Source organism: Ochotona princeps, chromosome 24 (assembly GCF_030435755.1).
Source record: "Ochotona princeps isolate mOchPri1 chromosome 24, mOchPri1.hap1, whole genome shotgun sequence".
Taxonomy (NCBI): domain Eukaryota; kingdom Metazoa; phylum Chordata; class Mammalia; order Lagomorpha; family Ochotonidae; genus Ochotona; species Ochotona princeps.
In genome coordinates, this window is record NC_080855.1 from 24,298,911 (window position 1) to 24,326,741 (window position 27,831).

The 27,831-nt window shown below is 54.8% G+C and overlaps 2 protein-coding genes across 28 annotated transcripts; one reads left to right on the top strand and one right to left on the bottom strand.

Moving 5' to 3' along the window:
- Positions 1 to 9,890: 9,890 nt before the first annotated feature.
- Positions 9,891 to 12,994, top strand: TUFM (Tu translation elongation factor, mitochondrial). The gene is made up of 10 exons (XM_004587124.3): positions 9,891 to 10,038; positions 10,160 to 10,354; positions 10,678 to 10,844; positions 10,967 to 11,071; positions 11,167 to 11,331; positions 11,426 to 11,558; positions 11,645 to 11,749; positions 11,849 to 12,000; positions 12,107 to 12,226; positions 12,646 to 12,994. The coding sequence occupies exons 1-10, from the start codon at positions 9,993 to 9,995 to the stop codon at positions 12,817 to 12,819; spliced, it is 1,362 nt and encodes a 453-aa protein (XP_004587181.2). The 5' UTR covers positions 9,891 to 9,992; the 3' UTR covers positions 12,820 to 12,994.
- Positions 12,995 to 14,501: 1,507 nt separating this feature from the next.
- ATXN2L (ataxin 2 like) lies at positions 14,502 to 26,998 on the bottom strand. 27 transcript variants are annotated; one of them, XM_058680926.1, is made up of 24 exons: positions 26,417 to 26,998; positions 24,997 to 25,033; positions 24,756 to 24,812; positions 24,598 to 24,669; positions 24,206 to 24,356; positions 23,722 to 23,846; positions 22,892 to 22,983; positions 21,561 to 21,761; positions 20,806 to 20,981; positions 20,566 to 20,676; positions 19,206 to 19,418; positions 19,055 to 19,126; positions 18,810 to 18,880; positions 18,066 to 18,361; positions 17,917 to 17,986; positions 17,471 to 17,617; positions 17,276 to 17,348; positions 16,997 to 17,184; positions 16,528 to 16,657; positions 16,312 to 16,433; positions 15,954 to 16,169; positions 15,545 to 15,788; positions 15,237 to 15,272; positions 14,502 to 15,009 (listed from the first exon to the last, which is right to left on the bottom strand). In XM_058680926.1, the coding sequence occupies exons 1-23, from the start codon at positions 26,716 to 26,718 to the stop codon at positions 15,241 to 15,243; spliced, it is 3,198 nt and encodes a 1,065-aa protein (XP_058536909.1). In that variant the 5' UTR covers positions 26,719 to 26,998; the 3' UTR covers positions 14,502 to 15,009; positions 15,237 to 15,240. The 27 variants fall into 27 exon arrangements, with proteins under 27 accessions (XP_058536909.1, XP_058536897.1, XP_058536914.1 ...); XM_058680914.1 differs by having other exon boundaries at positions 15,237 to 15,395; XM_058680931.1 differs by having other exon boundaries at positions 15,599 to 15,788; positions 26,417 to 26,837.
- Positions 26,999 to 27,831: the final 833 nt, after the last annotated feature.

Sequence of the window (27,831 nt, forward strand, 5' to 3'; positions counted from 1 at the left end):
AAAAAAAAAAGGACCAGAAGAAGCCGACGCGAGGAGGAGGGTGATGGTGTCCCGCCAGGGAGAGTCTTCAAAAGGTTCGGGACAAAGGCGAGAAACCAACCACAGAGCTGCTGCGTAGGGCTAGAGTAGCCGCGGCCGATCGCAGACCACTGAGACGAACACGCCTTCGGAAGGATGCGCTACAGCTAGAGCGCCGGGCACTGGGCTTGAAGCGGGTTGCGGGAGGCGTCCCCCAGAATACGGGCTAGGGAAGAAGAGACAGGTGACCTTGAGGGGCGGCCCATGCGAGGAGGTGGGGCCTGAACTTACGACCTTGGCTTTCTCTGAGGAAAGGGAGCAAGCCTTCGAGGAAGCTGTTAGCTGAGGCAAAGGGTATGGTGTGTGTGCCCACGCGTGTGCACGCACAGATGAAGGAGGTCCGCCTAGGGTGTGTTTGTGGGGGTTGCAGAAGCTACAGCCACCCTGATTACCGAGGTCTTCTGACTGCCCTTCTTAGTGGCCTGAACACGGGGTAATCGGTGGACCTTCGCTGGTCCTACCCTGGGGACCACAAGGCATCCAGGCTCACCATCTGTAGTTCTGCCTTCTCTGCAAATTATTTTTTAAAGTTGTGTTTATTTTTTTCAAAAGGCAGATTTACAGAGCGAAGGAAAGACAAAGAGCTTCCATCTGCTGGTTCACTCCCCAGCTGGCTGAAATGGCTGGAGCTGAGCTGATGCGAAGCCAGGAGCCTCTTTCGGGTCTCCCATGTGGTTTCTAAGCTTTGGGCCGTCCTCTCCTTCCTTCTCAGGACATAATCAGGGAGCTGAATGGGAAGTGCAGCAACTGGGACATGAACTGGTGCCCTTATGGGATGCTGACTCCCATACATTTGTATAACACCCAACTTAAATCCTAATAGCGCGTGGCCTAGCGGCTAAAGTCCTCGCCTTGAAAGCCCCGGGATCCCATATGGGCGCCGGTTCTAATCCCGGCAGCTCCACTTCCCATCCAGCTCCCTGCTTGTGGCCTGGGAAAGCAGTCGAGGACGACCCAATGCATTGGGACACTGCACCCACGTGGGAGACCCGGAAGAGGTTCCAGGTTCCTGGCTTCAGATCTGCGCGCATCGGCCTGTTGCAGCTCACTTGGGGAGTGAATCATCAGATGGAGGGTCTTCCTCTCTGTCTCTCCTCCTCTGTGTATATCTGGCTGTGGTAAGATGAATAAATCTTTAAAAAAAAAAAAATCCTGGGCTCGGCAGTGTGGCCTAGTGGCTAAGCTCCTCGCCTTGATCCCATATGGCCGCTGGTTCTGGTCCCAGCCGCTCCACTTCCTGTCTCTCCTCCTCTCAGTGTATCTGACTTTGTAATAAAAATAAAATAAATCTTTAAAAAAAAAAGTCCTAATAGCTCACTGACTCCCATAGAAGAAGTAGGCCACTTTTCTGAGGTCCCCATAACTAACAGACTGGATTAAGAAATACCCACCAGACATCTTAAGAGGTGGAGCTGGAGCCAAGCCCATGCAATAGTGCTGGCTTGGGGTCAAGCGTTTGGTCTAGTTGTTAAGGTTCTGGTCAGGGCCCAGCACGATGGAATAGCGGCCAAAGTCCTCGCTTTCAATGTGCCGGGATCCCATATGGGCACTGGTTCTAACCCCAGTGGCCCTGCTTCCCATTCAGCTCCCTGCCTGTGGTCTCAGAAAGTAGTCAAGGACAGCCCAAAGGCTTGGAACCCTGCACCTGCGAGAGAGACCCAGATGAGGCTCCTGATTCCTGGTTTCGGATCGGCTCAGCTCTGCCTGTTGTGGTCATTTGGGAGTGAATCATCAGATGGAAGATCTTCCTGTCTCTCCTCTCTGTATATCTGACTTTCCAATTAAAAAAAGAAAAAAAGACACTTGCTCAGACACAAGGTGTAGTGTCCAAGGTGTTTTCCACTACCAGTGAGGGCAACCCCAGCTTCAGCTTATGTGGAAATGAGTTTATTGATTCAATGAGTTTTCAGCACTCCAGGCATGCCTGATGCCAGAGGTTCAGAATATAACCCCTCCCCTGCGCCATCAGCCTATTGGCTAAAGTCCTCACTTTGCCTGTGCTGGGATCCTCTGTGGGCGCTGGTTTGTATCCTAGCTGCTCCACTTTCCATGCTGTTCCCTGCTTTGTGTCCTGGGAAAACAGTCAAGGACGGCCTAAAGCTTTGGGACCCTCTACTCCTGTGAGAGACCTGAAGAAGCTCCTGGCTCCTGGCTTCGGATCAGTTCAGCTCTGGCCGTGGCAACCACTTGGAGAATGAACCAACAGATGGAAGATCTTTCTGTTTCTCCTTCTTTCTGTAAATCTACTTTCCAATAAAAATGAATAAATCTTAAAAAAAAAAAAAAGACCTGCCTTTTCATTAAAATAAATAAATATAAAAGAAAGAAGAACTTGGCCTCTGGCCTGCAATGTAGCTTCTGCTTCATTTATTTGAAAGAGGAAGGGGAGGACTATCTCCCATGTGCTAGCTTACTCCTAAGTGGCCCCAACAACTGGGGCTAGGCCAGTGTAAGGCCAGCAGGTAGCCCCAACACATGGCAGGGACCCAGAACCGGCAGCCGCCACCTGCTGTCTCCCAGAGACAGAATCTGCAGGAAGTACAGACAGGAGTGGAGATGGGATGACTCAAGGAACTCAGGTTCAGGATGCAGACGGTTCTGGGGAGACCTGACGGTTGTGTGCCAAATATCCACTCCAGAGCCTCTAGATGGACATTTCCTGGTGGAGATGTCTGTAGCCACTGAGCCATTGCGCCAGGTCAGAAATGTCTGTTTTTCACACATTCCTTAGTTCAAACTTAATTTAAGTTTTTGCTAATAAGGGGTTCATGGCTGGCCTCTTGACAGCTCTGGGATAGGGCCTGCTCAATAGTCTTTCAAATAAATACAGCATTTGATTTTGTTTGAAGATTTTCTTAGGGGCTGGTGCAATAGCTCAGCAGGCTAATCCTTTACTTTGCTGCACTGGCATCCCATGTGGTCACTGCTTAGTGTTTGAGCTGCTCCACTTCCCAATCCTTCCTCGCTTGTGGCCTGGGAAAGCAGTCGAGGACGGCCCAAGGCCTTGGGACCCTGCACCTGTGTGGGAGACCTGGAAGAGGTTCCAGGTTCCCGGTTTTGGATTGGCGCAGCACCGGCCGTTGCGGCTGCTTGGGGAGTGAATCATTGGACGGAGGATCTTCCTCTCTGTCTCTCCTCCTCTGTATATCTGACTTTGTAATAAAATAAATAAATAAGTAAATCTTTAAAAAAAGAAGAAGAAGAAATGAAACAGCTGGGACTCAGACTGGTGTCCAGGTGGGATGCTGGTGCTTAAGCAGTGGCTTGACCCACTACACCACAACACTGGCCTCCCAATAATGTTTATAATTGCAGCTTTATTGAGATACAGTTAGCCTACCACCACTGTGATACTAAAATTAAGAATCTGAGTTTTATTCTAAGTTTAGTGAGTGGTCACTGAGGGGAAATACATTTGATGCATATTTTTTAAATGATTTTTTTAAAAAAAGATGCATTTATTGAAAAGGCAGATTTACAGAGAGGGAGAGAGAGAGAGAGAGATTTTCCACTTGTTGGTTCATTCCGCAAATGGCCGTAATGGCTGGGGCTGGGCAGGTTTGCAGCCGGGAGCTTCTCTGTGTCTGCCATGTGAGTGATGGGGGCCCAGGCACTTGGCCCATCCCCTGCTGCTTTTCCAGGGAGCATTAGCAGGGAGCTGGATGGGAGATGGAGCATGCAGGACTCAAACTGGTGCCCATGAGAGATGCACATTGTTAGCTGGTAACTTCACATGCTAAGCCACAACAAATCAGCCTGATTCATTTATGTTTTGAAGGCTCAATGTCAGGGTATTAGCAGGGCGCTGGATGGGAAGCAGAGTAGCCAGGACTCAGTTGGCAACTCTGATAGGGGATCGTCTCGTAGGTAACACACATGAGAGACCAGGATGGAGTTCTTGGCTACAGCCCAGTCTAGTGCAGTCCCAGCTGCTATAGCCAGCTGGGGAGAAAACCAGTGAATTGAAATGTTCACTCTCCCTGCCTCTCCTTTCTTCTCCAAGCTGTTGATGGTTACCGCGGCTACAGAGGAAGGACCCTATGCGTCACTCCGACCTCAGGCGGTGTAGATCCGGCACGTCACCAGGGCAATGGCGCCCTGGAGGACCAATGACGCGCTCGGGCCGGCATTTCCTCTCCTAGGAAGGGAGCGGCCCCGCGCGTCAGGAGGGGGACAAAAGTCGCCTGCGGATTCGGAACAAGATGGCCACCCGCACAAGGTTGGTGTAGCTGAGAGTGCAGAGAGGGACAGAATTAAGCAGAGGAGAGAGCAAGAAGTGTAGAATTGCAGGGAAAGGTGTCCGAAGCTCCCTGGATTCAGCGGGACCAAAACGATTCACACAGGCAGAACAGCAGCTCGGGGAGGAAAACAATCCTCAAGACGCTCCAGACGGCAGCGGCTGGCAACGTGCACCCAGAGCTGCCGGAGGCGGATACCACCCGGACCATACAAACTCGAAACCTGGTGAGTCACAAATCCACGCAGGGAATAAGCCGGCGGGAGCTTTAGCCGACCCCTAAGAGACGGAGGGAAGCAGAAAGACTTCTTAGATCAGGACACTGGTGGGATTAAAAAAAAACAAAACCCGCCGGACAACTGCGGGGGCGCAGTGCAGTGCCGAGCAACCTCTCCCAGAGCAGGGAACGCCTTTGGGGAAAGGGTAGGTAGTTGGGAAATGAAGTGTGCTGGTCAGAGGCGCGCGGAACAAGCCCCCAGCCTCCCCCTACCCAAGGGCACTCGGGCCTGAGCCGCCCAGAGGGACGCCTGAATCCCCCCCCCCCCGAAACAAAGACACAAGGGACCCAGGCTCAGAAGTTTTTCTCACTGACTCAGACTTCGAAGGCGCACTTAGGTCAGCGCCACACCTCGGGGGGAGCCCAGCGGCGGAGGTACAAATCCCGGGGCAAACAAAGCCACCCAATTCCCCACCGTCGCTTGCCCTTTGCAGGCTCGAGAAGGCGCGGTGCCCCACAGAGCGCGGAGAACCACGTTGCTGTCTGCACACCGAGTGGCACTGGCTGCACCGTACCTGCTCTAGGCAACTGCACAGCAAGCAGAGGCTGTGGAGGCACCAAGAGAACCTGTGCAAAGCCCCACACCCGCCTGAGGCTGGGAAACGTGACTGTTGAGGAGTGAGACAGCACCGGTGGTCCACAAGGTGGCAGCAGCTGACAAACACCCTGGTAACCGGGCAGACTGACGGGCCCCAACAACCCACAGAGCAACAGACATATTGGTACCAGAAACCCCCAAAAGCACACCAGAGGCTGAAATTTCAAAACGACAAGAAAACACAACGCAATGGGGAGAAGTATCAGAAAAAGTTATTATCCAGAGGAAAGAGCCAGCATTCCTCCCCAAAATGACCGAAAAATAATCTCAGCCTCGGAGTTGCGAGATGAAGACATTGAGGAGCTATCGGATATGGAATTTAAAAGAATAGTCCTTAAATTCATCAGAGACTCAGAGAAGCGCTGGGAAGAGTATATGCAATTCAAAAATGACTTTATCAAAGAAATTAAGGAGATCCAACACATTATTTCACCACGGGAAAACACGGTAGCAAGCTTGACCAATGGAATGAACGCTGCAGAAGAAAGAATTTCAGACGTAGAAGGTAACCAAATTGAGAACACACAGCAACGAAAGTACCTGGAAGAAAATCTGAGCAAAACCAAGAAATCTGGACAAGAAATAAACGACACCATCACAAAGTCAAATATCAGGATTCTAGGAGTTCCGGAAGGTGTGGAAAGAGAAACAGGATTTCAGGAGGTGTTCAATGAAATTGTAAAGCAGAACTTCCCAAACTCGGAGCACACAAAAGCAAGCCAAATTCCAGAAGGACAGAGAACACCAAGCAGATTGGACCCCAAAAGACCGTCACCCAGATACATTGTAATCAAGCTCCCCACAAACGAATATGAGGGAAAAGGGATAATTTCCAGAAAATACAAAGAACTCCAGAGAAACAATAACATCAAAACAAACAAACCAGTCAAGAAATGGGCACGGGAAATGGGCAGACACTTTACCAAGAAACAAATTCAAATGGCTAACAAACACATGAAAAAATGTTCAAGCTCTCTGGCAATAAGGAAAATTCAAATAAAAACAACACTAAGGTTCCACTTGACACCAGAAAGAATTGCCCATATACAGAAAACTACCAACAACACCTGCTGGCGAGGTTGCGGAGAAAAAGGAAGCCTGCTCCACTGCTGGTGGGAATGCAGGCTAGTGCAGCCACTGTGGAAGGCAATATGGAGAAGTCTTAGGCAATTAAACATTCACCTGCCATATGACCCAGCAATACCACTTCTAGGAATATATCCAGAAGACTTGCTACACTACAAAGCAACATGCACCCCAATGTTCATTGCAGCACAATCAACAATCGCAGGAACATGGAAGCAACCTAAATGCCCATCGACAGAGGACTGGATAAAGAAACTGTGGTTCATCTACACTATGGAATACTACTCGGCGATTAAAAAAAATGAAATGTATTACTTTGTGGCCAAATGGGCCAAACTAGAGACCATTATGCTAAGGGAAATGAGCCAATTCCGAAAGGTCAGATATAATACGTTTGTTCTCATATAAGATATTATGCTGTCAAATCTAGAGATACGATATGTGAATCTTACTATATGTTACTTTGTCACTTCATACTTAACATGTACCTTATGTAACAAGAACTTGTGGCATGTAATTCATTAATCAGCCATCCATAAGAGGCTGATTATTTATAATCACCTGAGATGGTCAATGTCCCCTTTATCACTGTTATTGGTACTGCCCATGAACAATGAAAACCTAATCCTCACTGTACCTACATTAGCGCTCCAGGATATAAGAATGAACCCACAATAAAATGACAGTCTCCTGCATGGTTGGGAGACACGACAGTGGAAAGCATGATGGACTTGGGAAAATTCACGAAGGACACAGATTATGAACCTGCGGGGGGTGGGGAGGGAACTTGGGGGAGGGGAGAGCCCAGTGCCAGTTAAATTGTGTGTGTGTGTATATATATATAAAAGGCTCCTGCATGCTTCTTTGCTCACCTGCTTCTTTGGGTTCCTTTTTCATCCGGGCCTATTCACCCCGGTGGCTCCTGCTTTTCTCTTACCTCTGCATTGTGCTGAGGAAAGGCCCGGAGAGGACTTCCCGTTATTTAATAAGGACTTGCTTGTACTAGGCGGATATTTTTTCGGGTGACAGGTAAATCTAACAGCTGTCATTCATCCTATTAGGTGAGTAAAGTATTTTAAAAATGTATAACAGGATGATCATCACTGGGAAAGGGATCTGAGCTCAAAAGCAACTTTCAAAAAATTATTTGGGCCCGGCGCGATAGTGTAGCGGTTAAAGTCTTTGCCTTGAACGCACCAGGATCCCATATGTGCCCCGGTTCTAATCCTGGTTGCCCTACTTCCCATCCAGCTCCCTGCCTGTGGCCTGGGAAAGCAGTCAAGGAAGGCCCAATGCTTTGGGACCCTGCACCCATGTGGGTGACTCGGAAGAAGGCCACAGGCAGGGAGCTGGATGAGAAACGGGGCTGCTGGGATTAGAACCGGTGCCCCTATGGATCCTGGCACATGCAAGGCAAGGACTTTAGACGCTAGGCCACCATGTCGGGCCCAGATTTTGGAAACACATATGGGGAGATTTGCTGCTGCTCGCCAACACCGAAGTTAGAACAGCAGTCAGCATTCACGTACAACCTAGGGCTCCAGAGCGCCATGTCACAGGGAGGCCTTGAAGTCACCTGGTGGTGGGCTGGCAGGAGCAGGAGGGCCCTTGCAGCTGCAGATGAAGTCAAGTCTTGGCACCAGGGTTTGGTGACAGTGGCTGAAGGAGGCTTCTCCAGTCTAGTTCTGTCAGCTGCCTAATGCCCTCTGCTGCTTACCCCAGCCCGTGTCAAATCTGCTAAGCCAAGACTCCTGGCTGCCTGGCTCGCTGTGACAGAGGAAGTATAGTCAGCATTTCTAGAAGATTCTCTCCCTGAAGACTCCTTCCCTCAAGTGCTGTGTTGCTCCAACTAGATCCATTGTACCACCTGCCCAAGCAGTTCTATGGATTCACTCCACCCATAATACCATCTGCCACAGAATGTTCTTTTAGATGGTTCACTGTCTAAACTTAAAATGTATTCATGCCAGTTTTTTTTTTTTTTTCAGATGAACACACATTTAAATACATAAAGTTGGCTGGTGCTATGGTGTAGCAGGCTAGTCCTTTACCTGCAGCACCGGCATTCCCTTTAGGCACGGGTTTGAGTCTCAGCTGTTCCCCTTCAGAGCCAGCTTCCTGCTTGTGGCCTGGGAAAACAGCAGCGGATGGCCCAGTTCCTTGGGCTCCTGCATCATGCGGGGGAGGCCTGGAAGAAGCTCTTGGCTCCCAGCTTCAGATTGGCCCAACTCTGAGTGCTTTGGCCATTTGGGGAGTGAGGCTGCAGTTGGAAGTTATCTGTATTTCCCTGTTGTTCTTGCTAGTGGGCACTCGCATCTTAGGACAAATGTCCAGGACTCGCCCAAGTGCACAAAGGGTAGCCATGGCACCACGCAGGGGTTGGTGCCTGCTGGTTGCAATCAGAAGCACTGTTTTACAAATGGGGCTTGGGGGGAGGCCCGAGCAGGCAGTGTGAGCTGGCACTGTGGACGACTGAGGCAGGACCAGGGCTAGGCAGCTGTCCCTGCCCACTACGGAACCTCAGATGTGATGACGGCTGCAGACACCAAGCCTGCTTCCTAACCCCGGCATGCTTTCCTGCCATCCATAAACATGGAGCCCTCACTGGGCATGCCACCTGGCGCAGACTGTCATAGAGGGAGCAGGACAGACTGGGGCTAAGACACCCGGAAGCGGTATCCATCACTGTGGGGTGGACATGGCTCCTTGGGAGGCAGCGGGAGATGTCCTGGGGGTGGGAGGCCAGCCTCTTGTTTGGCTTAGAGGTTCTGTCCCTAACAGCAGGTTTTGGAGGGGTCAAGGACTTGGCGGCCTGGCGCTCCCTGGAAGCCCACTGTTGCCTAGTTCTTTTTCTCTCACGGGCAGAAGTCAGGATGTTGTAACGAAGCAGACACCACTCATCCCTATTTTACAGCTAAGAAAGCAAAGACTAGGGCTTGGTGTGGTAGCCTAGCAGCTGAAGTCCTCGCCTTGCAAGCGCCAGGATCCCATATGGTCATTGGTTCTAATCCACATCCCATCCAGCTTCCTGCCTGTGGCCTAGGAAGGAGGTGGAGAATGTCCCAAAGCCTTGGGACCCTGCACCTGAGTGGGAGACTCAGAAGAAGCTCCTGGCTCCTGGCTTCAGATCAGCTCAGCTCTGGCCATTGCAGCCACTTGGGGAGCACATCAGTGCATGGAAGATGTTCTTTGCTGTTTCTCCTCCTCTCTGTATATATGCCTTTCTAATAAAAATAAATAAATGTTTAAAAAGAAAGCATAGGTTAGGCAGAGACAGATCACACTTGGGTCTCATTAAGAGGGGTCAGGGCCTGCCTGTGGCACAGGGGCCATAATCAAGACCCACAGAGGGAGTCGACTCCATGTAAGCCAGAGTGAAACTCGGCTGGGGCTAGGGCAATTCGTCAGCCAGTCGGCGCCGACCAGCGCTGCCTTCCCTCCTGTACTCCCAGAACAAGAACCCAGAACCCGCCACCCTGGAAACTACAACTCCCATGACGCCCCAGGGCTTCCTGGGACGCTTCACATCGGGCCGGATACCCGGAACTCGGTGGAAATGGCCATAGACAACTAGGGGCTAGAGGCACCCACACTCGCGCTCCTGCCTCTCACTTCCGCCGGAAGCGGCCCGCTGCCGCGAGTGTCCTTTCTCGCCTGCACGCGCACGCGCGAGCTTTCCGTGTGCCGGTACCCCCTGGGGCGCGAGGCCGAGCACCATGGCGGCCGCCGCTGCCCTGCTGCGCGTGACACCCCGCTTCAGTGGTGAGGGGCTGGGGAAGGGCGATGGCGGGCGGGGAGCACGCGGGAGGCGCGGGTGCGGGTGAACGGGGCTCGGGCGCCATGCACGCCCTCACTCCCGATCCCGTGTGGTGTGTCTTGGCAGGTCTCGGCGCCAGTCAGACCCCGTTCCTGCAGGGTCTGTTGCGGCCACTGCAGGCCCGGGCATGGCCGGTGTTGTGCCGCGGCCTGGCCGTGGAGGCCAAGAAGGCATACGTGCGCGACAAGCCGCACGTGAACGTGGGGACCATCGGGCATGTGGATCACGGCAAGACCACACTGACCGCGGCCATCACCAAGAGTGAGCGGGCCTGGGGCGGGGGCTGAGGCTTGCTGGACGCGGGGCTTGGGGGAGACCTGGGCGTCAGCAAGGGTGGGCTGCACGAAAATGCAGTTTTGTGGTGCATGACTTGGCTGGAGGAGCGGGTGTGTCCTGAGTGGTCTCTAGCTTTTGGAGAATATTCTGCAAGGTCAGGTTACAGGGCACTCCCCTTAGCTCTGGCTAGCAGGTGGCGGCTGGACTGGGTTTCCTTTTCATCCCAGTCCTGGATGAGGGTAGGAGGGGCAGAGCCGGGGAGTGTGGGACCCAGGAACTCTGAGCTGCAGCCCTGCCCTTCCCTCTAGTTCTGGCTGAGGGAGGCGGGGCCAAGTTCAAGAAGTATGAGGAGATTGACAACGCCCCCGAGGAGCGCGCCAGGGGCATCACCATCAACGCAGCCCATGTGGAGTACAGCACGGCTGCCCGCCACTATGCCCACACGGACTGCCCGGGCCACGCGGATTATGTCAAGGTGAGGGGTAAACGCAGTCCTGGCAAGGTGCTGGGTAGCGGTGTGGTGGAAGTGTCCAGATGGTGCAGGCAGGGGATGTGGGGTGCAGAGGAGGGGCTGCCTGTTGCCATTCTCCTTCCCAGAACATGATCACTGGCACCGCCCCCCTGGACGGCTGCATCCTGGTGGTGGCAGCCAACGATGGCCCCATGCCCCAGACCCGCGAGCACCTGCTGCTGGCCAAACAGGTACGCTGGGAGCTTGGTGGATGCAGAGGCAGAGCTAGTGGTGGTGGTAGGAGTGGTGGGGCTGCCCTGGACACTGTCGCTTCCCCACGGGCTAGATCGGGGTGGAGCACATCGTGGTGTACGTGAACAAGGCCGACGCCGTCCAGGACTCGGAGATGGTGGAGCTGGTGGAGCTGGAGATCCGGGAGCTGCTCACCGAGTTTGGCTATAAAGGGGAGGAGACCCCTGTCATCGTGGGCTCTGCTCTCTGTGCCCTCGAGGTGAAGGCCGGCTGGGCACCCTGAGCCCTGCTCCGCAGCCTCTGGTGAGAACACAGCGTGCGACTGTGCGCCCTCTGTGCCCACCCCTCCACAGCAGCGGGACCCGGAGCTGGGCGTCAAGTCCGTGCAGAAGCTGCTGGACGCCGTGGATACCTACATCCCTGTACCCACCCGTGACCTGGAGAAGCCTTTTCTACTGCCCATTGAGTCTGTCTACTCCATCCCTGGTGAGGACCTGGCTTGGCCATGCCCCCCATCTGCTGTGGGAGCTGAGCCCCAGGCACGCTGACATCTCGTCCTGGCCGTCCTTCAGGCAGGGGCACGGTGGTGACAGGGACGTTGGAGCGTGGCATCCTGAAGAAGGGGGACGAGTGTGAGTTTCTTGGACACAGCAAGAGCCTCCGCAGTGTAGTGACAGGTACAGCTGGCACATGCGGGGCCCTGTGGCTGGGCCCAGAGTGACGTCACTCCCTTGTGCCCCTTGATCTTCCTTCTCCTCCCCCTGCCTTTTCTCTAGGCATTGAGATGTTTCACAAGAGCCTCGAGAGGGCAGAGGCAGGGGACAACCTTGGGGCCCTGGTCCGGGGCCTGAAGCGAGAGGACTTGAGGCGCGGTTTGGTCATGGCCAAGCCGGGTTCCATCCAGCCCCACCAGAAGGTGGAGGCGCAGGTGAGGGCGCTGGCGGGTGATGCCCAGAGCTGAGCCGGACCCTGCAGGGAGGCGGCACTGTGCTGCCAGCTGCGGCCAGTCGCTTCCTCATTGCTCCCACTTGCAGGTTTACATCCTCAGCAAGGAGGAAGGTGGCCGCCACAAACCCTTTGTGTCCCACTTCATGCCCGTCATGTTCTCTCTGACTTGGGACATGGCCTGTCGGGTCATCCTGCCTCCAGGGAAGGTATGAGGTGGCGGATGCCCAAGTCCAATGTGGCAGCTTGGTGACTGGGCTTCCTTTGGAGGGACAAAAGCTGGTGGCTGCTGCTGCTGCTGTGGAAGGGGTAGAGAGGTGGGTCTTGGCCAGTGGGCACATACCCAGGGGGCCGAATGTTAAAGGACGCACAACCTTAGCTGTGGCAGCAGAGTTGCTCTGGCAAGGGCTTGCCCAGGTGCTATAATGGAGAGACCTGCACAGCTGGAGCCTCTTCAGCCCTCTGCTATGCCTGTCAGAGGAGCACGGCTCGCTGGCCCCTGGCCTCGTGCTGGCTGCGTGTGCCTGGGGCTGGCCTGGCCCAAGTGGTCCCCAGTCTTCCCCTTGATCTATGACCGTGACCCTGCACAGCAAACACCTGTGTGTTTCTATGCCTTCCTGTTCCCCAGGAGCTGGCCATGCCCGGGGAAGACCTGAAGCTCAGCTTGATCTTACGGCAGCCAATGATCTTAGAGAAAGGCCAGCGCTTCACCCTGCGAGATGGCAACCGGACCATCGGCACGGGCCTGGTCACAGACACACCGGCCATGACCGAGGAGGACAAGAACCTCAAGTGGAGTTGAGTCTGTGGACTGCGCAGGTGCTCGTGTTGAGGGCTGCCCTGGCCAGTGTCCCCTTCTGCTTCTGGTGCCCCATGTGGGCACAGGCTGTGACCCAGCTGAGCACAGCCATGGACACTTACCCAGAGGGCGGGCCTGCCAGTTGAGGTGGGCCAATAAACTGTTCTGTGAATAGTAAGCTGGCCTGTGTCTGTCCTATGGAGGTTGAGGGAGAGTGCCAAAGGGAGCCGAGTCCCTGGGCAGGGGCAGTGCCATTGCACCTGAATTCTTGCCAAGCATTGAGACCATCTCCTGGGCAGCTCCTTATGCAGTGAGCTAAGCTGCCAATTGCAGCACTGGGGCATCCCATACCAGGGCACTAGTTCTCATCCTGGCTCCTCCACTTCCAAAAACCAGTGGACAGCGGCCTGATTACTTGAGTTGGCTTTAGCCCATCCCAGCCCTGGCTAGGGAGTGAATCAGTAGATGGAAGATCTTCATGTTACTCTCAGATCCTTAATAAAGCCATGATCACTGCTCTGATAACTTGAGATGGCCTGGCAACATGCCACAGTGGAGGAAATGATTGAGTTCATCAAGGAACCAGTTGGGTCTCCACTCAGGTGCCAAGCCATCTCGTGTATAGCTGACTAGGTTAGCTCCCCACTGAGCTGTGATGTGGGGGCTGGGCTGTGTTCACTGCCTGCCCCTGAAGCACCCAGCACATATGCAGTCAGTACTCACTGAATACTGCAAGTCACATCATTCTTTATGCTCCAGATGGGTCACTACTGCTGTCACCAGTTCTAAGAACAGGTGTCGGAGGCTGAAGAATGGGCCGTCCAATATTGGTTACACACATACATACGTACAAGGAATACAGTTTTGTCTTTACAAGGTGGATACTGATGCCACACAGCACAGCCAGGTGGTGGGTGAGCATCAGTCCTAGCTATACTGGGCAATTCCTGACCAGAGTAAAGCTTCCTCTACAACTTTCTCTGGGTTGGTGTTGTAGCAGAAGCAGGAAAAGCTGCAGCCTGCCTTCAGGGGTTCATGTCCTGGCAACCGCAGCTGGGCAGGGAGCTAACTAGTGATGGGGAGATTTCGCAACACTTTAGACAGATCTCCTGGTCTGCGCTGATAGTAAAGGTAGATAGCAAATCTACAGGCTCCCCCGACACTGAGAGGAGCACTCAGCCAGTCGCAGTCAACTCACAGCTAGCACTTCGAGGCTGCCTGCAGGCTTCTTCTGGCCGTTTCCCAGCCCAAAACATTGCCATCCCTGCCTACAGCATCCATTCTGGCTCCACACACCCTTCCCCTCCCCCACACTGGCAGTGTCTGCCTGACTGCCCACTTTGGTGCCATACAGACATCGGTGCCATTCTCCCAAACTGTTAAGTCCCCATTTAGAAGTGTTTCCTGGCTTCTTAATTCTCTGCTCTCTCCCATGATCACCCTAAGCTGTGCATCAAGACCAGCCTTCAGTGCTGAGGCAGATACCGCTCAACTCCCAAGTTGGGTCCTGCAGTAAGGGCGCCCCTTGAGGCAACAGGACCCCTTGTCATAACACTCCGTCAGGAGACCCCCCTACCCTTTCGCATTAAGACGAACTGACCTGTTTTTACAGGAAAGATGATGAGATAAATAGCATATACTGAGACACAACTGTAACCTCTCTATAGGAAGTCACAGGCAGGTTCAGTTAGTTTAAAATTTTATTTTTTAATTTTTTTTTAATATTTTTATGTAATAAAAAGTAAAAGTCCTTGTCCAACCATCCTTGTGGGGCATCTGTCTGTATGTCTCTCACGCAGATCACTCAAGTTAATGGGGAAGAAAGAACTGGGGGCCCAAGTCTGAGGTTATAAATAATAGAAAATAAAAGATCTTCCGTCTCCAGCGGGGGACTAGATGAGAGGATGGGAGGGCAAGGTAGGGTGGGGATGGGCAGGGCAGAGCAGAGCAGGAACCCCCCACCCCAGCCCTGTTCAGGCCCCTCCCAGTCAAGGTGCTTGGCAGGAATTCCCCAGCTCCCCCAGGGGACAGGGGGCTGGGGGGGCTGGGACTGGTCCGAGCTGTGGGGAGGGGGAGGGGGAAAGAGACATAGATCACTCTTCCCTCCACTCATGGAGGTCTCAGGTCGCGGCCAGGACAATCTTCAGTTCCCCGGGGGGTGGAAGGGGAGCTGCTGGGAGGGATGAGATTGAACTGGTTGGAGGGGAAAGAGAAGAGAGCAGGAGCATTAGAACCCAAGCAGCTGTCCCTTCATCCAATGCGTCCGGTGGGGGTGTGCGGGGTGTTTGGGCAGGAGCGGCCTCCTCAAGGTGTCTCATGGGCTGTCAGCAGCACAGGTCAATCGCTGTTGCCCAGTAAGCCAGAGCCCTCGCTCAGCCCCCCGCACCCGAGGCTGGCCCTGTCTGCTGCGCTGACCTTACCTCGCTAAGTCAGGAGACAGTCGGGGTCACTGAGAGCTGGGGAGGCAGTGGGGAGGGGGGCTGCTGGATCACAACTGAGCGAGGACGGAGGGAAGCAAAGGACAGAGCCAGGAGCAAGCCCCTGGCGGCGGCGACTGTGGCTTCTGCCCACCCTACATACTTCACAGACAGGTGCAGGTCGGCGGGCGCCCTGTGGGACAGCCCTGCCTCCAAGACCCCTCACTCCCCACCCAGAACCCGTGCATCCTGCCCCACCTGCAGCCCCTCAGCTCTTCCATGCCAAATTCCCCCAGCTAACGAGAACTCACGAATCCTGTCATCGGCTCCTCCTGGAAATCCAGGCGCCTGGCCAGGCTGCTCACCTTGGGGGTGTCCGATGTAGGGGTAGGGTGAGGGTGTGGAAGCTGAGAGTGCAGGCACCCCACTCTGGGGCACTGCGCCTTGGGGGGGCCCCCCATGGCTCTGGGGTGGGTGCAGCAGCATCACCTGGGGCGGGTGGGGAGCCCCAGGGTGAGGGGGCGGGGCTGCTGTGATTCCAGTTTGGACATGGGCCTGTGGGGAACAAAAAGGAGTTGCGAGTACCACAGCAGCAGGGGGTGCGGACAGGCTCTCAGGAACCCAGTGCCGGGGGCACTGCTGCTGCCAGGGTGGCACCAGGGACCGAGGACAAGTGGGTGTCCTCAGGACTCCAAGCAGGGTTCCCCTGTGGACTCTTACCTGGGTAACATGGGCCATGTTGGTGAAGCCGTGGGGCAGCTGCTGGTGGGGATGGATGGCGTACACAGCGGCTGGCTGGGGGAAGCTGCTCTGAGGGGACTGGGCAGACGGGCCCGGGGGCAGAGAGGGTGGCGTGCCTGTCAGGGCCCCTGGGTGGTACAGGTTCTGCTGAGGCTGTCCACTGCCCAGGTGTGGGGCCTGCCCCGCCTGATGCTGCTGGGGAAAGGAAGGGTAAGTGCCAACCACATCTCAGAACTCAGGTCAGCTGTCCTCAGTGGGACAGACAATAACCCCTCCTCTAGCCCTCCTCCTCATCACCCACTCTTGCCCCAGCCAGGAGACTCCCCATGGCAGGCACCTGAACAGGACTGGGGGCCGCATGCTGTGACTGCGGCTGGCTCCCGGTAGGCGTGGTTGCCGGCTGTGGTTGGTGGGCGTGGAGCTGCGTGGCATGGTGCGGGTAGGACTGGTGAACAGTGGCTGGAGCGGGAAGAAGGGCAAATCCATCCTGAGCCCGCTAGAAGGGGCCGAAGGACATGGTCCAGAGCAGGGGAGCAGGCACAGCAGAACTCACCATAAAGGGCTTGGGGGGTGGGCTGCTCTGCAGAAGGGTACTGAGGGGTAGAGGATGACACAATGGCCTGGGGATGGCTACCCGACGTCAGCATGCGTGGATTGCTTTGAAGCATGGGGGCAAACACGGGCTAGGGGAATAAAGAAGGGGTCAGCCAAGCAGGCTGGGGAGGCATGTCTTCCTAACTGGGCCATGTGGGCATAACACTGTCTGGGGTCGGGCCACGTGACCTTATTTACTGAACGCTCATACTACACCCCAACAAGCAGATTCCACCCAAGCTAAACTGCACAGAAAAGCCAAGGCTCAGGTGCCCAGCGCTTCAACCTGGGCCCCACAGAGCCAAGAGGTCAGCCCAAATCCACCAGTACAATTCCCTTCCCAGCCAGCACTCCAACACTGCGCGCCTCCCTGCCAAGCTCTGAAGTCCTGGGGGTGGGGATGGAGCTTCCTCTGGGCCTGCAGTCACCTGTGAGGGATAGTGAGCCATGGGTTGCATCATAGCAGGCTGGCCTGGGAACTGCTGGGGGTTGTAGGGGATGTAGGAAGAATACGGTGTGGCAGCCACCAGAGGTGGGCCTGCAGCAGCAGCAGCCTGCATCATGGGAGGGGCTGAGGCTGGCTGGTGTTGGTCCGAGCGCTGTGGGGGCAGAGAGCCTGGAGGGGAACAATAAATGTGCACAGCTCAAGCTCCACCTGCCAGGGGGCACAATGCAGCACCCCAATGACCTTTGCAGCCCTGGCTCACCTTTGGCTCCCCGGTACTTGCCCTGCTGTCCAGGCACTGAATTAGACACAGGATATGGATACATCTGGGGTGCCTAAGGATGCAAGGAGAGGCGGACCAATGACACGCATGCAAAAGCCCAACAGGCCTGACCTGGTCCATCAGCCAGGTCAGCCAAACCCTCCACCTCCGCCCCAAGGTGCCATCGTCTCCTGCCTGCACAGCTGGTCCCATGTGAATCTGAGGTATGTAGGAGATGTACTGGGGGCTGTAGAGCCCACTCTGGCCTGCTGTCAGCACCGGGATGGAGGGAGTTGAGTGAGTTCGGGGCCCCGGAGAAGTCGGGGTACTGGTGGATTTGTTCTGTAGGAGACAAGGGAGAAAGTTTTATTTCTGCCCCACCCCCAACTACACAGATAGTACTCGCAAGACTGCTCTGAGCCAAACACAGCCAGTACTTTTTCCTGGTTAAGTGTCACATCAAACCCTGACATAAGTCTTAAACTACAGGTGAGAAAGAAGAAGCAGAGGTCCAGTGGCTTATCCAGCACCACATGCTTCTTAAACAGCACGTTTCCTTGCCCATGCACGGCCCCGGGGGCCAGGAGTTCTCCACAGTACCTCCCACCCCCCACACAGAAAACCAACTCTCCCCCTCTCACCACAGATAGCAGAGGTTTTGTAGGATTGAACTCCTTGGCATTGGGGTTCAACGTTGATTTCTTTACTTGTCTATGAGAGAGCAAGGTAAATCTTGTGGCTTGTCCCCTTATCACCCAACACCCGTGTCCCCAGGGCTGCTCCCACTTACTCGGCAACGGGGCCCTCATCCTTGTCGTCTCCCTTCAGGAGGCCCACAGGGGGGCTGCCAGTTTGGCTTGGGCAGGACGGCTGGGGCTGCTCCGGCCCCTCAGTGCCCCCTGCCGCTGCCAGGGATGCTTTATCCTCTTTATCCAACGCAGCCTCCGTCTTGGAGGAGACCGGAGAACCCAGGGGCTCGGAGGCCAACAGACCGTCTACTTCCTTCTCCTTCCCTTTGGCCTCCTCCTTTAAGATCCGAGGGGGAAAGGCATCCAGGCTGGTATCAGGGGAGCTGCTGGACTGAAGCTGGAAGGAGATGAGCATGTGCAACGATGTCAGGACTCCAGAGCTGTCTGGCACCCCCGCTCAAGGCTCAGCAACTCTACCTCACCTACTTGTTTCAAAGAAGTTATATTCATTTATTTGAAGGAGAAAAAAACAGATTAGAGAGATCTCAATCTTCCACCTGTTGGTTCACCACACAAAAGCCTGCAAAGGGCAGGGCTGGTCCAGGTTGAAGCTAGGAGCCCAAACTCAATCCAGGTCTCCCAGGTGGCTGGCAGGGACCCCAACACCTAAGCCATCACCTGCAACCTCCCAGTGTGCGTTAGCAGAAAGCTGGAGTGAAAGCGCAGGAACCAAGACGAACCAGCACTCCCTCAACTTAACTGCTGCACCAAGCATCCACGCCCTAGTACTCATGTACACACCCCCCCATAATCTGCTAACAAGCCCAGTTTTCTCCTTTTCTCACCTTAAACTGGGCCCCAAACTTCCTCAGTTCTTCCAGTTGAAACCGCTTTTGTTCATTCTGAAGTCCAGGGACTATGAGAAAACAGCAAAGAAGGTAAAACAAGAAATAGTTGACAGCAGTTCTTGAGAATCCCAAGAAAGCAAACAGCAAGCAGCACTGCCTGCTTCTGAATCCCAAACATCTTCCCAACCGAACTGCACTTCCAAAGCAAAGAGGCATTGGGCTCTGACAGCAGACACACCCACCTTTCCCAGTTATTCGGGCCAGTTCCTGGGGCTCCAGAGCTCTGCCAGGTTCCTTGGTTGGCAGTTCTTTGACTGAGTAAGGAGAGAGAAGCTGGGTCATGTCTGCAATTACACTACGCATGCTTGCAGCTCCCTAGCTCCCGGCCCTTACCATCGGTAGGAGCCAGGGAGATCTTTGGAGAAGCTGGGGAGACGGAGCCCACTGTAGGATCTGTGACTGATGACGTCACAGGGATGGAGGCTGAAGAGGCTGCCACTGCTGAACCGATGGGCGGCTCCGGACAGGACGCAGAGATGGGGGCAGGTGCAGCAGACTTGGGAGAACGTGGCGGGTACATCCGGCCCACTGGAAGAAAAGGGGGAGCTGCACAATGGTTACTGCTGGTCAGTAACCAGTGAACAATGAGTACAGGGTTGCTGTTGGGGCATAGGTTAAGCCTCAGCCTGTAGTGCCAGCATTGCATTTGAGCACCAATTTGGGTCCTGTATGCTCCACTTCCCATCCAGCTCCTTGCTAATGCTCCTGGGAAAGCACCAGAGGATGGCCCAGGTACTTGGGCCCTGTGCCCATGTGGGAGACAAGCAGCTCCAAGCTGTCAGCTCAGGGACAGCCCAGCTTTAGCCATTTGTCTCTGTAAATTCTGAGTTTCAAAACAAAACAAAAATGAAGTAGGGCTGGTGCCATGGCACATTAGGTTAAGCTTCAACTTGTGGTGCCAGCATCCCATACAGGCACCAGTTTGAGTCCTGTTATGGTCCACTTCCAGTCTAGCTCTCTGCACCCATGCAGGAGACCCAGAAGCTGCTCCTGGCTTCAAATAGTTCAGCTCTGGATGTTGTAGCCATTTGGGGGACTGAACCAGCAGATGGAAGACCTTCTTTCAGAAAAAGCCATCAGTCTAAGATTACCATTAACACTGTGTGAATTCACCCAATTACTACTCCCAAGGCAGTAACCCAAGCGAAGGGCCTTTGGACTCCGTGAACCACTGCAACGTTTCAGACATCAGTGGCTACAGACTAACCAACTAGAGACCCAGAGTAAAGCAAGCTTGGTGTTGGCAGAACTTCTGATCTTTTAACCTCCGACCTCTCTTGTTTTAAAATGCTGTCAACTAGGGCCGATGCCATGGCATAGTGGCTAAAGCTGCCGCGTACACTACTGGCACCCCCACGACCGCCAGCTAGAGGCCCAAGTGCTTCTGTGCCTGCACCCACGTGGGAGACTCAGAGGAAAGTCCTGTTTTTGTCCTGGCTCAATCCTGGCTGTGGTAGCCAACCAGGAGGTGGAAGGTCTTTCAAACAACTAAAATGTTGGCAACAACTTCAAATCTAAACAAGACATCTGTCAGTCAGATACATCATAACTTGCTACACTAGGATTTCAGCCCTGAGAACACTGAGCAATTATAGTCCAAAAAAGGACAAGCTCCAGGCCTTTAAACCCTACGCCAGGAAGCCAGGCGTCTCCTGGGCAGCACAACAGACACACTTGCACTGTGCAGGCTTACCTGTAGGGGGAGAGGGAAGGGACGCCTCTCCAGAAGGCCTGCTGCTGGGTGAAGACAAAGTCTTGGCGCCTCTCAGAGGCCTCTGGGCCTTAGGGGACATGCGGGAAGGGCCTGTATACATATTTTTAAATGAAAAAATTCAGTAAGAAGCAGAGCCCCAGCTAATGCATTACCAACAATGCACCCCCAAAATCTTATTCATTACCATCCCTGCCCTCACCAGTTGGCTCCCTAACTTACCTCCATTGATACCACGTGCCTCAGCACCTGGGCCAGGGCTGCTACTGTCAAGATGGTGAGGGCCACGAGGTGGCAAGGAGCTAAGGCCAGGCCGGCCACCCCGAGAACTGCTACAGCGAACTCCTCCCCGGGGACCTTCCCGAACGCGTTGAGGCAGAGGGATATACTTCCCCTCCCTGGGGAAAGAGCTCAAGTAAGGCTGGACAGCCACAACAAGGATTCTGGAAACGCAAAGCCTGTCTTCTCAAGGTCTCCTTGTTCTCGCCAAATGCCTGGCTCTAGCTTCCTTCACTGTCCCTCCCACCTGAATGCCTATCTCAGCTAAAAGTTCTGTTGGCTTACAGCTTCTACCCTACCCCACCCTTGATCCAACCAAGCTGGCCAGTACAGCACAATGCTACCACTACTGACCACGAGAAAGGCTAAGGTGGTATTATATACTTCAAAGCACAACTTTGGTCAGACACACATCATTTACGGCCTGCTTTCAGTTTTCTAAGGAAAAAAGGTTTACCTACAACAAGAACAAATATTCAGAAAAATATGCTGTGATTCACAAAAGATTTGCCCCCCCTTAAATCTACAAGCTTCAAAAGCTCTGCTTATTTATATCAAGTCACAATGTTCTCTAGGTTTCAGCCCCCTAAATCTAGAACCTGGAAATATTGATGCTTTAACCTAGATCTCATAGACACAAGGCCCAAAGCGGACCCTTGGGGACGCCCAACAGCACCATGCCTGCCACCCGCAGTCACCTGGCTGCCAAGCTGGGACTCTCTCTCCCAGAGCCCTGCCGCTGCACAGCACTATGTTTCTCCTCCTCAGTGCGCCCATCGTCATTCTCCATGGCGATACGCAGGCGGTACTGGGGGCTCGCCTCAATCTCTCTTGCCAGCTGGGCCGCACGCAGCTCCCGCTGCCGGAACTCTTCAGAATTGTCCTTTTCCAAGGGTACCCTGACCAGCACCATCCCAATGCCAAGGACAAAAGTAGAGAAAGACTTTCATCAGTCCTGTAACCAACTGAGGCACTCCCTTTGCAAGTCAGCCAACATTTAAACCAATATCTAGTGGGTCCCAGGCAGAGCTCCAAGCAGGTCTCTAATCTATAGGCACCTGGATATTTGAATATTTTGCTTTTTATTTATCAACAGGCAAGGGACAGAGACACAGAACATGCTCTGATCCACTGGTGAGCCCCCTGCAAATGCCTGACAAGCCAGGGCTGGGCAAAGGTGGAAGCCAGGCCTTCTGAAGCATGGCAGAAACCCAATGGCCTGAGCCATCACCACTGCTTCCTGGTGTCTATGTCGGAAGAAGTTGGAAGTGGGAACTGTGACCTAAACTCAGGTCCTCCGGGCCCGGCGGCGTGGCCTAGCGGCTAAAGTTCTCGCCTTGAAAGCCCCGGTTCTAATCCCAGCAGCTCCACTTCCCATCCAGCTCCCTGCTTGTGGCCTGGGAAAGCAGTTGAGGACGGCCCAATGCTTTGGGACCCTGCACCCGTGTGGGAGACCCAGAAGAGGTTCCAGGTTCCCGGCTTCGGATCGGCACGCATCGGCCCGTTGTGGCTCACTTGGGGAGTGAATCATCGGACGGAAGCTCTTCCTCTCTGTCTCTCCTCTTCTCTGTATATCTGAGTTTGTAATAAAACAAATAAATCTAAAAAAAAAATAATAAAAAAATAAACTCAGGTCCTCCAATGGGGGCAGGAGCATCTTAAACCACCAAGCAAGAGGCCCAGCCCAAATGCATGTACATAAAATCCTTCTAGACTGTTCCACCTAGAGACCTGCATGGGTTTGCAATTCCCACCTATGGAACAAACATTAAAAATAAGTTGAAATAAAAACAAATAAGTAAATACAAGTTCTAGAGGCAAGGTATGGGTGGATGAACCCATGCGAGTGAGCTGGAATCAGAAAACCTTGAAGGGGGCAGTTTACAAAGTATACCAGGAATGGGGGAAGGGCAACCTGGATCCCCAGAAAAGCATGAGCAGACTACGTCTGTCCCACCTAAAAGCTCGGCCTTCTGGGACTGACCCAGCACCCCACACCACGCCACCTGGAAAGCATCAAGACACTCACGTGTAAGAAGACAAACTACTATCGTAGGTAGTCTTCACACCGTAGTTCTCCTCATTGAACTTGAACATTTCATTGGGGTCCCACCCATTGGACTAGGGGAAGGGGGGGGAGGGAAAATGTTTAAAACCAACAATGACATGTCAAGCCCCTCTCACTAGGTTAAAGACTTTAAAATGTGAGCAAACCAAGAACGGGAAAGCAGAGGCGCCACTGGTGGGCGTTTGACCCACTAGAACCAGATATGTGCAGCACAAAGTGGCACTAACCAATAAAACTGACAAACCCTAAAGCCTAGCAAGTCTCATGGAGCTGTACTCTGGAGGCATCCTGGCCCATGTACATGGGGAATACATGTGCTACAAGTTCAATGAGGCACCCTTTTTAAGCAAAACAAAGGCAAGTAACACAGATCAGTTAAGGCCATAAGACAAATTCAATGAGGTGCTTACATACATGAGCACGCATGTACAGAAATAAAACAGTACACTAGAGCTAATAAGTTAGACCTAAGTGTCAACATGAAAACTCATACAGAAAGTCAAAGTAAAGCCTTGCACAAACATCAAAGCATAAACACATCTGAGAAATTTTTCAGTACATCCAAGGGGCCTCCAGTGGCAATCTGGTCTACAGTTAAGACTGCAAAGATGACTGGCAGGCAATAAATACCAGCAGCTGTTTGCTTATAAGGGTAAGAGAACAGGTTTTTATGCTCTACTGTCTTCTGTTCCTTTTCATTGGATACCCTTCTCCCCAAGAACGCTCTGGGCACGAGTGGGCCTGTCCACACCCTACGTCCTGACTGCCCGCTCTGGGGAAGGGCCTCATACCATGTCAGACTCGAGGTCGTAGTCATCGCTGTTGCTGTCGCCCCCTTCCCAGCGCTGCAGCACCTTCTCTTTGTGTTCCCCATTCACCTTCGAGTTCATGGCAATGGCGGAATCAGTGAACTTGTCTGGGGGGGAAGAGTTGAAATCAGGAGTCAGATGAAATCTCAAAGCTTTTCCTATACCTTTATTTCAGGAACACAATGTAAAAACAAAAACCAAACCAGAACAAAAGAAAAACAAAATCCACCACCAATAAAAAGCAAGCAAAAAAGCTTGGTATTAATAGTTCGTGATGAATAAGAATTAAAAATTAAATAGGGGAAAAGGTGATGAACAAGCCAGAATCCACCTAATCATGTATTAGACATCAAGAAAATCCCAGCCATCTCCCCCAGATAAAAAGGTGGTAAAGAAGGAGAAAAAAAAAAATCCAGCCAACATGTCTCCCTGCACACCCCTCCCCTACCCCATGGCCCCCACCAACCTTTAGTAGCGTAATTGAAGTCAACATTTCGGAAGTGGACGAGCATCACGTCACTCGGCTTGAACACCATCGTGTCCACAATATCCTCCCGCCGGGGACCACCTGCTGGCTCAGATACCTTCCGGTGCACAGCATCCACGGCTAGTTCAAACTACAGAAGTCCCATCCCCCGAAGTCAGGAATCCAGTGTCAAGAAACGTGAAGGCAGAAAGAGGACTACTTCCCAGCAACATTCTCCTGTGAACCCACTCCTCAGTGTCAACCAAAGCCTGAAACTTCAAGTCCTCGGCCAGGACTGTGAACACCACTGCCACCCAGTCCACAGTCTCAACTCCATTCTCCTCATCCTCTGTCCTCTAACTCCCCAACGCTGACCATCTGAGTACACTGACCTTGGAGCTCAGAGTCTTGAAGATACCCTCATAGGTGGTGCCATTTTTCACTTTGACATCACAAGTGGAGCCCTAGTGGGATAAAGAGCTAAAAAGCGTGCCCCAGAAAACAGACCCCTCACATTCCTCAAAGTACTCATGGCTAAGTCCCCACTTACCACAACAGCAGTAAGGAAATGCAGCATCCTCGAATTGTTATAAACACCTTCAAACACCTGTCAGGACGGAGACATCAAGGAGCAGCCAGTTGACAGCTTGCCTTCTAAACTGTCACATTCTATTGCTGCCCACTTAGCCCTCCCTGTGCCCATTTGACCATTTCTGCACCGAATCTCCCCCAAACTCCCAAGTATTTGTTTTTGAGGTCCCCTTTTTCTACTGGGAGGAAAAGGCACTCACAGGTGACTGTGGAGGCCCCTTCCCTGTGCTCTGGCCCCTGTAAGAGAAGGAAACAGGACACGTGTTACCGCAGTGCTGAATCCCCTATACACCAGCAACGACCGATACATGCTAGAACCACGTACTGGGAAGGTTCTGATTGAGGCTACCAGCCAGTCAATCAACAGAGCTTCCAAACTGATACTCAACACCTTCCTTCCCGATGCCAGTGAAGAGGACCCCGCTCAGCAGCAGCTGTCACTTCACTCTAAATTCCAATGCCACACGAGATTCCCACTTTCTCGGGGGGTGGGGGGAAGCTGCAGGCTTCCAACAGGTCAACGCCACTGCGCTGGACAGCCCACCGCAGAGATGCAGGTGAGAAAGCCTTGGGAGCACCGATCCCCAGCTACCTACTACAGGTAAGAATCAGGTTCAGTAACCTCATAGCCCACCCCCGGGGAGGACGAGCTGGCCCTTCCCCCTAGGCCTCGTCCCTCATTCAGCCCAATACCCACTCTGCGGGCGTCACCAGTGGCCAGGTAACACTGCTCCTAGATGGCTGATGTAACCCGCGGTAGAGGAGGGCGGCGATGAGGGGGCCGTTGGCGGGGCTGGGGGATGGCGCAGCCGCAGAAGCCATCCGCCAGGAGGCCTCGCCCGGTCTGCGCCTGCGCACTCAGACCCACAGGCCGCCTCAAGGCCCCCCCACCCGCCCGCGAGAGAGCGCACTGCGCCTGCGTGTACCGTCACCCGGGTTCCACGAACACGCGCACACCCGGAGCAGGGCGTGTGCTCCGGAGCCGCGAGCCCCCCAGGAGCCGCTCCACGCCCTCTGGGCCCTGGCCCCGATGCCAGCGGGCCGCGCGAAGGCCGGGGTCAGGAGCCGCCGCAGCCGCGCGCACGTCCGTCCGCCCGGCAGGGCCGCAGTCCCTCCTCCCGGCCCCCGCCCGCCCCGCTCCCCTCCTACTGGCCAGCCCGGGAACGGGGAGGTAGCAACCCGCTTCCAAGTCCCTCCCTTTCCATTGGTCCAACTGTGGGCCGCGCGCCCCCCTCCATTGGCTCCGGCCGGGGACCCCTTCCCGCAGCTGACTCCCCATTGGCTGAAGCCGGGGACCGCGAGACCCTTCGTGCTAATGGAGCCGGGGACCCCATTCCCTGCTCGTGTCCCCCCCCCCATCCCGGGACCCGTTCCGGCGGCGCCGGCGAGATGCGCCCCGCCTCCCCTCGGGTCCTGGGCTCCGTGTACTGCCTGGGGCCCTCGGGGCTGGACATGGCCGTCAAAAGGCCCCGCTGGCCGCCCACGAGCCTTTCCACAGTCCCCCCCCTCCACTCCCCAGGCCAGTTGGGGGACCCGAAGGGGTTCCCGCCCCTTCCCCGAGCACCCCAAAAGGTGGCCGGCGGAGGCCCAAGCCTCCGCCCGCAGCAGCCCTCGGCTCACCTGGCGCTGCCGATGGCGCCTGCCCCCGACCTCTCCGGGTGCTGCTGCTGCTGTGGCGGCTGCGGCGCCAGGATGCCTTCAGCCCCGCGGCGGAGCCCGCTGCCGGCAGCCGCCGCAGGCCCCAGGCAGGGGGAAGCGGCCGCGGGAGGCCCGGGGGGAGTCGAGGCGGCGGCCAGCGGCCCCGGGAGGCCGCCGTTGGGTGGGCTCGTGCCCCCGGGAGGCCGGCGGGCCACGGCCTGCGGCGCGGGGGGCGGCGGCTGCTGCGGCTGAGAGGTCTGTTGTGACGGCTGAGGCTTCAGCATGATGGCAGCGTCCGGAAGGGGGGGAATTAAAGGGAAGGGAGGGGAGAGAGGAGAGAGAGAGGGGAGCCGGGGCTGGGCCCCCCGGCGGGAGAGCGCGGGAAGCTGGGAGGGGGGACCCGCCGTTGGCGGCCGGGCCGGGGGGTGGGGGAGGCCCCGCGGTGCCGGGGGCGGCTCGAGAAGACGGCGGTGCGAGGAAGCGCCGCGAGGCGGAAGGGGAGGGGGGTCTCGCGGGCCGGAGCGAAACGCGAGGGCGCGAGCCGGCCTGGCGCGAGTGCGCGTGCGCGCGCGCGTGTCCGCGCCGGGAGGAAGAGGGAGGAGCGCCCGGCGGGGGAGGGAGCGGCTGCGGCGGCGACGGCGCGCACGCGCGCGGGGCTCCCGGGAGAAGCAGGCAGCGTGGGCAGCGCGGGCTGGCACTCCCGCGCCCCGAGGATTTAAGGTCTCTAGGTCTCAACCAGCTTGACAGGCAGGCGGCCGCAGTCGCCTCACAATGAGCGTGTGAGGCGCCGGGGGTGGGGGGAGGAGCCCAAGAAGCCGCGAGCAAGATCCGGCCGCCCCGCCTCCGCCGCCGGCGTGACGTCGGGATGCCTCCGCAGCAACGTGAGTTAAAGCGCGCCCCCAGCGTGAGGTTCGTCCGCCACTTGGACGCTCATGGGCGGAGTCTTCAGTGCCCCTCCCTCTGCCTCCCGCTCCCCCACCCCCAAAAAAATCTCCCAACTGGAAAAAAGTAGCAGTTGTTCATTTAGGCAGATTTTGTAAGGAGACCCTGACTCTCCTCCTTATTTACTCTAAATAAAAAGACTGATGAGGATTAACGACACTTTGTGCATGTTGATCCTTGCAGATAAATCTGTGCCTAATTGTATTTTAAGTTGCCATGATTTTTACACCCAAGTTGCTTCTCCGTGCTTAAGAATGAACCCTTAAGACTTTAGTAATAAGGAGACCCTCTGAAGGCCAGAATTTCTGGAGTCTACTTCAGAATCTTCCACCCAACTCTACAATAAAGGAATCTATGTTCACAGTGAGTTGGACATGCATCGTTGGTGGTGTGGCACCGCATGCGAACCTGCTGCTGGAGGGTGGGATCCTTGCTCCTCTGCTCGTGTGCAGCAG